The sequence below is a fragment of the Scleropages formosus genome, chromosome 4 (genome assembly GCF_900964775.1).
Source record: "Scleropages formosus chromosome 4, fSclFor1.1, whole genome shotgun sequence".
Lineage (NCBI taxonomy): Eukaryota > Metazoa > Chordata > Actinopteri > Osteoglossiformes > Osteoglossidae > Scleropages > Scleropages formosus.
Window position 1 is genome coordinate 9,821,665 of NC_041809.1, and position 11,130 is coordinate 9,832,794.

The 11,130-nt window shown below is 42.2% G+C and overlaps 1 protein-coding gene across 1 annotated transcript; it reads left to right on the top strand.

Moving 5' to 3' along the window:
• The first annotated feature begins 219 nt into the window (after positions 1-219).
• On the top strand, positions 220-9,939 carry LOC108932732 (transcription factor 7-like 2). The gene is made up of 11 exons (XM_018749299.2): positions 220-543; positions 727-757; positions 915-1,003; positions 2,329-2,421; positions 4,146-4,302; positions 4,400-4,505; positions 4,941-5,027; positions 7,624-7,752; positions 8,618-8,774; positions 9,074-9,181; positions 9,883-9,939. Exons 1-11 carry the CDS (start codon positions 352-354, stop codon positions 9,937-9,939), a joined length of 1,206 nt encoding a protein of 401 aa, XP_018604815.2. The 5' UTR covers positions 220-351.
• Positions 9,940-11,130: the final 1,191 nt, after the last annotated feature.

Here is an 11,130-nt window from a genome sequence, read left to right on the forward strand (position 1 = left end):
TCTTCTAACCATTGCTGGAATTTGATTGTTCCCTTTCTCCAGTGTCTTTTCTGCTCTCCTCAACACTTCCCCTGGCTCCTATGTATCTGTCATCACCAGTCCCCCTCATCCAGTGTTCAGACTCCCCCCACCCCCTCCCCACCCCCGCCGGCCACCCCTCTGCATCTGTCAATCACGACCATCCTCTAGCTGAAAGCCACAGGAGCAGCTTGAGCCGCCTCTGCGTTGGCTGAACTTCATACCTGTAAAACCTCGTGTCCGCGTCTGTCGCCCGCAGATCGAAAACAACTTCGTGAAGACCCCGGAGCAAAGGCGGGACAGCTCCCTTCTCCTGCCACTTTGTCGGTGACCATGCCGCAGCTGGACAGCACCGGAAGGGACCCCTTGGCTGCGGATCAGGAGACCATCTCCTTCACAGGCGGACGGGAACGTGGCGGGGAAAACCGAGACATATTGCCAGCAGAAAGGGATGCGGCAGATCTCCCGTATTCTCTCACAAATCAGTCAGACTGCAAGGAAGCCAGTCTGAAAGAGTTGGAGCAGGTGAGTAGGGGCCACCCCCACTGTTCCACTCATGTGGATTACTCTGGATGTTTTTTTCCTTCTCAGCCAGAAGTAAAAGGGGAGGGAGGGGGGGGGGGATGTAGAAACTTTGATTAAACATGTTTATGACAATATAAGATCTCCCCTTTACTCAATGCGGGACGAATCCCGGCGGAAGAACAGGATGAGCGCAGACGCGCAGCTCCAAGTGGCGGTGAGTTTCGCTCCGTCGGCGCGCTCTCCTGTGCTTTCACATACAGCACACACACACACACACACACACACACACATATATGAAGTCAAACTGACGGATGCGTGCTCAGTTCGTGAATAACAGTTCACTTAGCTACTAAAAGTTTCTGCTTTTTCAGACGTAAGAGGAACGAGAAACTTGGCAGCGCGCAGCGGCGAGCCGTTTACGATCCCCGAGATCGGCACCCTGCCCGTCGGACCCCGAACAGTACGCTTAAATTTTTTTTTATATATATAGATTTATGTATAAATGGATTTTAAAACAGAGTTTATTGTGCGTTATTGTTTTTATTATGCAAATTCACCCGTTTAGACAGAAATTTTACAGCAGAATTTCCCACTCCTTCGGTCCGCTGCGTGCAACAGTTGCGTTCCAAGTGCGCGAGGACACTTTAAATAACATTCTTATTATAATAATAATAATAATAATAATAATAATAATAAAGTTATATACAATTCTATCTTTAATTAATTATATAATTATATATTATAGAATTCAATATTCTATAATTAAATTATTATTATTATTATTATTATTATTATTATTATTATTATTATTATTTTCTTTTTCTTCTTATTACTGTACGTTCATTTGGGTAGCACTTTGGATCAAGTAGCACCCCCCCCCCCCCCCAAAATGGAAATTTATAGCAAAATTATGGTATCTGGTTCACCTTTGTGGCAGTTGAGTAGAAGGATGAGAATATGTGAGGTTTTTTTGTGTGAAACTGACTAAATGTTGACTCTTCTCTGGCTGAACTATATTGACACTTTTCTCAGTTTTCTGCCACTAAATATTGACACTTTTCTGATCAGTGCGTCTGGGGATTTAAAGGCAGCGTGGAACATCCTTCATGCATGTTTTTTGTGCCATGCATTTGAAGAGAACTAAGGCTGAAAAAATGAGTTTATAATGGGATATACATTTTTATACATTTTCAGAAGAATAATGAGACCTTTGCAAGAAAATTGTCTCATGATTAAGCCGCTATTCACTGGTACACAAGTTTATTTTATTTTCAATTTTAATTGTAAAAGTTCATTTTAATTAATTTATTAATATTTATTTTATTGTAAATGGGATCTTCTAGAGTAATCACCCCCTCCCCCCAATAGAGCTCAGAACTGCAACATACTGATGTCAGAGGTTCAGCTGCAGCACTAGAATTGGTATATTATCTGCCTGGAAATGTTCTTATTATGTCCATGATGATGAGATGTTTTCATTTACACTTCATTCGTTTTTCTTTAGTTTGGGCACAATCTTTTTTTTTTTTTTTTCCAGGAAATTCTGTTAAGATATTTGAAATACTTAAGGACACTTCAATATCGTCAACCACTTTTGTGCATTTTATCCCTCAGCAGTCAGAAAATTCTCTTAAGATATTTGAAATACTTAAGGACACTTCAATATCGTCAACCACTTTTGTGCATTTTATCCCTCGGCAGTCAGAAAATTCTGTTAAGATATTTGAAATACTTAAGGACACTTCAATATCGTCAACCACTTTTGTGCATTTTATCCCTCGGCAGTGTTTGCAGGTGAAATGGCCCGTTGCGGACACCGAGCGGGCGAACCTTCAGAGTAGACTGGCACCTGAGTACACCGTGTCCCCCTTCCCTGCTGTAAGACACACATCACAAACAGCTCACACGTTCGGCTGTGCCACCACAAGCTTTCTATTTGAAATGTCAATTAAAAATTGTTTTGAGTTTACTATAAATCAATATTAATAATATTAATAATTAATGAAAAATATTAATTGGCATAATCAAGACCAGACATGGGACTTCTATGACTAAAGGAAGTAGCAAATGTCTATGTGCCTGGCTAGAGCTGCAGGTGCATAACAGATTTTCTCTGTTTGTAAATTGTTCATTTATTAATATCCATATATATAGAACATCATCTCAAAGTCACGCATGTTACAGGGCACATGTTGTGTCTGAAGTTTGGCTCTTCTCTATATGAATCTCAAAAATTCATAAAACTCAAAGGACAAAAGTCAGAGTACAGTTAATGGACACTGGTGAATGTGTTATGTTTTACAGTAGTTTACTGTCTTTGAATATGTGACTAATTAAATATTGAAAGTAATGGTACAAACTCATGACACTTTTCTCCAAAGCACCTTAAAACATTAAGCAACGTACAATTATTTCCCTATTTATACAACTGGGCACTTTTTATTGGAGAAATTCAGGGTAAGTACCGGGCTCAAGAGCACTACAGCTGGAGGTGGGATTCGAACCTGCGACCTTTAGGTCTAAAGGCAGCATTTCTAACCGCTATCAGCTGTTTTATTTTTTCTAATAAGCTTCCGGTTCTTAAATCGATCAAGAATGTGAGGTTTCTTTTGGGGCAGGTTCCGGCCTTTTCACCACTTTTCATGTTAAAAACGTACAACAAATACTGGAAACAATTATTTCTGATCTTATTTTTTGAGCGAGGGCACATTCCGTGTCGTCTGGCCAATGAATTGTGAAAGACAATCATACACAGACAATACTTAGATGTTAGTGCTCCCCATCCTGCCGTACTTTCAGTTCCAGGATACATCTGTGCAAAACTACTAAATTATGACATTTGGACCTCTGCCACATTACTTGTTGGATAAACAACATTACTTTCACGTTTTGCTGACCCCACAGTATCTCTTCACAGCAAGACTTTGGGTGCAGTGCTGAGACACGTGGCTCTAGGCATTGGTTGGATATTTTGCGGCTATCTAGACTTAAGACAAGAGTCCGGATAAGGACTGCCTTGAAATCTGTGCATCCTGGAAAAAACAGGTCCTTCGTTTTTGTCCACGAGCAAAAGGAAATAAAATAGTCTCAAATGAGTCAACAATTGGGAGCGAGTCATAATTCATGATGTGAACTGTGCCTGCAGTGTCAGGGGGCTACTAGATCATCTAATAACTGGATGAATGCAGTTCATTTTCATCAGTTAAAGAAGAACGTAAAAGCAGACGTGTCCGATTACAGAGTTTCTGTACAGGCGGTTTAACAAAGCTGTTAAGAAAGAAAAAATATGTCAACATAAGAAGAATGGACATTTGTACCTTTAGTAAAGATTCAACTCGTCAGAAGATTTGCAGGAATTTTTTAAATTAGTATATACAGTATATATAGAAACATTTGAAAAAAAATTAAATTAGCACCTAGAATATTTAACATTATGTCTGCAGTGGTCAATGACGTAACGAAAATCTGGATTTTGCACATGCTATTAGTCTATATTTGTGACCCCTATAATAAAGGCTAATTGCTTAACATAATTTTTTTCTCTGTTCCCTCTCTTCACATCTTCCCATGCGTCTGCATTGCGTGCCTCCAAACAAACGTAGGGATGTCCTGGACCAACACTTCAGCCTAGTGATGTTGCTGTGGTACAACAGCCTCATTGTATTCATCCACTCACACCCCTAATCGCCTACAGCAGGGATCAGTTCCCTTGTTTGATCCATCCATCGCACCTGCCGGGCGGTGCGGAGCCTGAAATAGGTGAGCACCTCCGATTCGCTGTACATACCCTACCTGAGAATAACGGAATCCTCTGTTTCGTCACTAAAGGAACTACATTTGTGTTTTCTCCCAACAGGAATTCCAAGGCAGCCACACATGGCCCACACCATCCCCACATACTGTCCATTTTCTCCGGAAGCCACAAGCCAGATACCCCATCCAGTGGGGTGGCTCATTTCACAGTAAGCAATTCTAATTCTGCTCAAGCAATTGTTCCTTTGCTGTTGGCTTTGAGCTGATCTGCTGGAGCAGTGGTGTCTGTATTTGCTTTAGAAACGAAACTAAATGCTCATACCTGCTGAATCTCTGTATGGTATATAATATTAATTTCCCAACATTCTTCTGTGTTATGATATAAATTAAGCTTTTGTTTGTGTTTCTCTTCTAATGGTGCGAGTGTCTATTACCTGAATGATCGGTCAAACTAATACTTTATTTTTATTTATCCTAATGGACAGATTTTGTTTCATCTAGGAAATTATCACTTTTTTAGATGTGCATAATTGAAATAGCTGTTTCCATTCTTGTACTACTGCCTTAATTACTTTGCATTACTTTGTTTTACTCAAATCAGAGAAGTCTTTATCATTCTCACTAGCTAAATGTATTTTTTTTAGGCAAAACCAGTCAGTTTACCCAATTGTCCAAGGAGGATTTAATCATCTATATCCAGCTGCTGTCACCATCAGAACATCCCTGTCAAAGTGAGTTGTTCTCTCTCTCTCTCTCTCTCTCTCTCTCTCTCTCTCTCTCTCTCTCTCTCAGACATTAACCTTTGAAAAAACACATGGAAATGTCATCGTTCTCATCACCCAGTCCAGTTTTCTCTCAGCAGAGGAAATTATGCCCATACTACCATGTTAAAATACTCCAGTTTATAAAAATTCCAAAAAACCTTTCAATGAAAATACTGAGTTCATATAATTAAAATCTTGCGCCGTAGGACACGGCACAAATTAGCTATTCTATAAGATGCCGAATATTTCTTTTGACGACTTCAGACCACCATTCCGCGCATGAACCATCTGGTGATTGATGGAGAAAAAGCAATAAACTATGCTTACAATAAAACTGCATTATAACTTATTAGCCAGGTTTTGTTGTAACTAACTGTATAGATAGAGCTACTATACAGATGTCTTTATGATGAATTAAGCAAGGATGGCCAACAGTGAGGGACCAGCCATAGTCCCCTAGACTCCAAGCTGGTAGAGAACTTCTCTCCTGATGAGGCAGCTTATAAGGGTGGTAAATCGATGTTAACCACTGCCTGAAAAAGAATAGTTGTGATGTGTGCTTTAAAGGAAGTTTGTGTATGTTTCTGAGTGATATAACCAAATACTATCATTACTGAGCTGTTTCAATGCCTCTATTTACTGTTGCTCACGTAACCGACAGTGACCTTCAAGGATGTGTTGCTGACGGTGTAGACAAGTGGCCAATGGTAAATTCACATTAAATATAGAATAGGTTTTTGCTCTGCTCTCTTGGAATGAGTTCCCTCTCTCCCTCGGAACTGCTGAATCCCTGTGACATACAAGAAAGGTCTCAAAATGCATCTCTTTCAGACCCATTTCATTCTCGTTAACAACTCCATAATTTTACATTAAATCATCTCTCACTATCACTTTTGTATTTGCAGCTCTAACTCTACATGTTTTGGTGAAATGTAATTTGTTTACCTTGAGTTGTACGTCCCTTTTGAGAAAATTGTCTGCTAAATGAATAAATGTAAACATAGCACTAACAATATGGCTAAGAGGCTTATGGTGAATTTACAGTGTAAACTGGTTACCAGAATTGTGCATGGAAATACTGCCTATACTAAGGTTTTTCATTAATTAGTTTACAATTATCCACATGCCTGTCTGTTTTTGTGAATCTGTGTGTTGGTTTTGGGATGAAATCATTCTCAATGAAAACCCTGTATTATTCATTCCTGCACAGCTACTGAAAGTGAATGGTTTGAAAGTTCGTTTTCGTGATGGTTTTCATCTCCTCTCCAGTTTGAGGAAAAAACATATAGTGCTCTTCCAAGAAGTAAATAATGCATGTTTGGGAACTGAAATAGAGAATACGCTTTTTTCAGATTTTTTTTTTAAAGAATGCAATTCAAATGTAATCAATATTTCGTGAAAAAAAAAAACTCAATTTCCTGTCTATTGGATTCTTGGGGAGTTAATTTCTAAATAGTTTCAGTAGTTGTTGGTAAATGGGGGGTACGGTGGTGCAGCGGGTTTGACCGGGTCCTGCTCTCCGGTGGGTCTTGGGTTCGGGTCCCGCTTGGCGTGCCTTGCGACTGACTGACGTCCTATCCTGGGTGTGTCCCCTCCCTCTCCAGCTTTATGTTCTGTGTTGCCGGGTTAGGCTCCGGCTCCCCGCGACCCCGTATGGGACAAGTGGGTCAGACAGTGTGTGTGTGTGTGTGTGTGTGTGTGTGTAAGTCCCATTGAGTTAATGTCAACCCTTGGTGACCACAGAGAGTGTCTCCAAAAAATTGTGCTTCACTTGTGTCCTCAGTGTTAGAGGCAGATAAATGTAAAAAAAAAAAAAAAATCCGACATTTTATAGTAATAATACAATTTCAACAATTCATTGTTAAATAAAACAGCTAAGCCAGTCAAAACTTTGAATATGCATGGGTAACCTGATCTTGGATGACACATACTGGACAGAATGGTTAAAAAAGCAAAGCGACCCACAATTGTCCTGCACCTCTTGGAACTGCTGCAGAAGAGCTGGGAAGACGCGATGTCCGATTTACGGCTCGCGCTTGTTTACCGAATGCCCCAGTGAAAAGAAAAAAAAAAAAGTATCATGCGAGGGTACCTTTGACTGATAAATGGGAAATAACAGCACTGTAAAAGAAAGAGCAGATTGTGCGCGAAACTATGAATGACCGTATTGCATATCTGATGTGCGGCATCCCAGGTTTGCCATCAGCTCTCCGCCAGATCTCAGCAACGCAAGTCACCGAAGACAGAATCTGAGATCTACCCCTTAAACTAGTCGTACGAAGTGATCTCACACAGTATGTACGTTACCAAATTATCGATATATATGGAGAACGAATACACACAGGCTTGCACTCTTTGTGCACTTGAAACAATTCCTTCTCTCATGTGTTTGGCTTTTTTTTAAAATGTTTATTTCTGATGAAGAGGTTTATTCCGAACCACAAGTTGGAAGGTCATCTGAGGAAGAGCTCTAGAAGGCACCGTCATGGGTAGGTGGAGAATAATTTGTGGTCGCTGGACACAGGAGAGGTCTCATAGTCTGCATCTCTCTGACATTTCACAGCGGTGTCCCTTCGAGGCTGCTCCCCCCGAGGGTTTCCCCGCGTTACAGCTTTCACGTGGCCGCGATTCCGCATGTCGCCAACCCCCGCTTCGGACAGGAACACGGCAGCAGCGACCTAGCAAACCGCCTGTGAGCCCCTCTCACCCTCACCTTTCACGCTACCTGACAGCAGCACGTCATGCGCCCGAGCAGCTGAGAACCAAAAAGCACGGCCTCCGCAACCCCAGCTGAGAACCAAAAAGCACAGCCTCCGCAACCCTAACGCTTATCTGTCGTGTTACACACTTTGGACGTGACATGATTCCCGTTGTGTCACATAACCTACTTATTAACATCCAGAATGCAACGACTCTGTCCCATCATTGAGTTTTACTGGTTTCGCCCTCTACAATTATCCATTATGGCACACAGAACCGTGGGCTTGGTTGGCGGGAAGACGGCCGCAGAGGCAGCGTTCACGATAAACAATTTATTTGAACACCGGCACAAAAGAGATAATGTTCTCAGCGGAAGGACCCCATTTCCTCTAGGACCTGTGCTTACAACCAGCTTTTCCAATCTGCTTAGAACCCCGACACTCTCCCCCCCAAACCCTGGGGAACACGGTCACCCCATCATTTTCCTCCCTAAGTGCTCCCAACGGTTACAGACATTATTTACAGATTTCCCAGAATGCAACTATTTACACAAAACCAGTAATGCAGGTCATTACACTATTTTAATGGCTTATTTACACGTTAGTTTTTGCTTAATGATCATATATGGATGCATGCACTCGATATAATTTATACTTAACATTGCATATTTTAATAACATAATCAATAAGAAAATATTAACATAACTCACTCTTTTATATCTTAAAAGTATATATTTATATTGTTCTATATACTTATAATGGCTTCTCCGACATGAAAGGATGAATTTATAGTGTAATTTCCTGTAAATGGCTTCGAAAAGTTGACACTGACACTGTTCTGCTTTTTATCTCCCGAAGAAAGCGTTCCGATTTGAAAAATGAGGACGAGAAGAAGAACCACATCAAAAAGCCCCTGAACGCATTCATGCTGTACATGAAGGAGATGCGTGCGAAAGTGGTGTCCGAGTGCATGCTGAAAGAGAGCGCGGCCATCAATCAAATTCTAGGACGGAGGGTAAATGGAAAGGATCCACTGTAAAATCATTTCAGACACAAATGGATTATTTATTGGTTTGTCGTTTCCTTTAATTAATGGCATTTTTAATCTGCTCATAACAGTAGTAGAGAATACCAAAATGTTCATTAATACAGTACCGGGAATATGACAGCACTTCGCCTAAATGTCTCACTTTGGAGCGACTGTAAATTTTACTGCTCTCCCGGTGCGTTGGAGTAAAAATCCTCAAGTGTTCATGCCGCGATGTTTGGCTCACGCCTCCGCCCAAGTGTAACCGAGTGCATCCTGCTTTGTAGTGGCATGCGCTGTCTAGAGAGGAGCAGGGGAGATATTATGAGCTGGCAAAGAAGGAAAGGCAGCGACACATGCAGCTGTACCCCGGATGGTCAGCGCGGGACAACTACGTAAGTTCTCGAACCTTCTCGGTCAGGCTCTCACTCATCATCCTTCCAGGTTCTTGTTCCAGTCGTGTAGAAGGCCACCTGGCTTTGCCGTCAGAACCGCCCCCCTCCAAAACAAGAGAGTGTTACGGAGAAATTACATCATTTGGTTTTGCACATGGTTGGAATAAACAGGTAACGCGCAACGTAGCCCATGAGGAGCGTGATTCCAAACCTTCTCTTGTCCTGCAGTTCGTTGCACCCGTTTTTCCGCTATTTTATTCACATTTGGTTTTTTTTGCGGAATTAACGGCTTTGCTTTTATACCTGTTCTTCTGATTACTGTATCCTCACCTGACTGAGCCTGAAAGCTCATCCTGTTTCTCGGCTGTTTACGAACAACTGTGTTTTAAGGTGGGGGATGCGGTGCTGCAGCAGGCTTGACCGGGTCCTGCTCTCTTGCGGGTCTGGGGTTCGAATCCTGCTTGGGGTGCCTTGTGATGGGCTGGTGTCCCGTCCTGGGTGCGTCCCCTCCCCCTCCAGCCTTGTCCGCCGTTTTGCTGGCTTAGGCTGCGGTTCACCATGACTCTGCTTGGGACAAGCAGTTTCAGGCAGTGTGTGTGTGTGTTTTAACGTTGGACAGAACTGGCAGCACAAGCAATAGCACAGATCTCTCATCGTGCCTCTGTTTTATGTTCCATTCTCTCTCGATGCATCGCCAACAGGGCAAAAAGAAAAAGAGGAAAAGGGAAAAACTCCCAGGAGAGGACCATGTCAAGTAATGGGAAATTCTGCTTCTTCGCCTGGACAGCGGGCATCCAAGCACGTGTGGATGGCAACACGTTTACACGACTTGTTTACTGTGATTTACCACTTTGTGACACATTTCAAATCAGGGTCAAAGTACTGTACTTTACCTTCACCAGTGCAGAAAGCAGGCCCATGCCGGGATTATATTTTCCTCACATTCACATGCAGGTATGATCCTCCAATGGAATGCGAGCAACACCCCCCTACACACATACAGTGACCCACAGCTTGTCTAAATTGAGACCGGCGAATAACCCCCTACTGCTGTTTTTTCGCCACATTTTTCAGAGATCGAGTCTTTGGGGCTGTGTCACTATCTCGACAGCGCATCGCGTTCCTTGTTCGGTAATGGAACCATCATGAGCTCGCTAACAATAACAGACACAGCCTTTCGTCCATCTGCCAGCACTCTGGACGCATGTGCGTTCTCCTCACGAACGCTTTGAGCAATTAAACGGAAAACAGGGCGATGTATACGGGAATTGCTCCGCAGAATTGAAGGTTCTCAGCAGAGAAATGGTTCCTCGCGACCGTTTGCATTGCTTTATGCGAGGCGGAAACCCCATACTTTCAAAATAGACGTCTTTTCAGACATGCAGTGTCCTACCATCTCCTTAAACTATCTAAAAATTGTTTTAGTGATGTTATTGGTCTTGTAAATACTTCCAATAAACTGTATCAATACGTGCCGACCGTTGGTGTGCTGTACAGTACTTTTTTTATTAATATATTTAATATTATATTAACATATCTATGGTACATATATTGTATTTACATTTTCATACATTTCACATATATATCGCATTTTATCTTTGTACATATAGTTTTAAGCAAATTATATATTGCAAGGGGAGCGCGGTGGCGCAGTGGGTTGGACTGCAGTCCTGCTCTCCGGTGGGTCTGGGGTTCGAGTCCCACTTGGGGTGCCTTGTGGCGGACTGGCGTCCCGTCCTGGGTGTGTCCCCTTCCCCCTCTGGCCTTACCCCCTGTGTTGCTGGGTAGGCTCCGTGACCCCGTAAGGGACAGGCAGTTCTGAAAGTGTGTGTGTGTGTATATATTACAATGTATTCAGACTCTTGATCAGTTCCACTGCTTCCCTGAATCAGAAACAATACATCGAATCATCGCCCTCTGCGATGTTTTATGTTTGTTCACAATGGCTA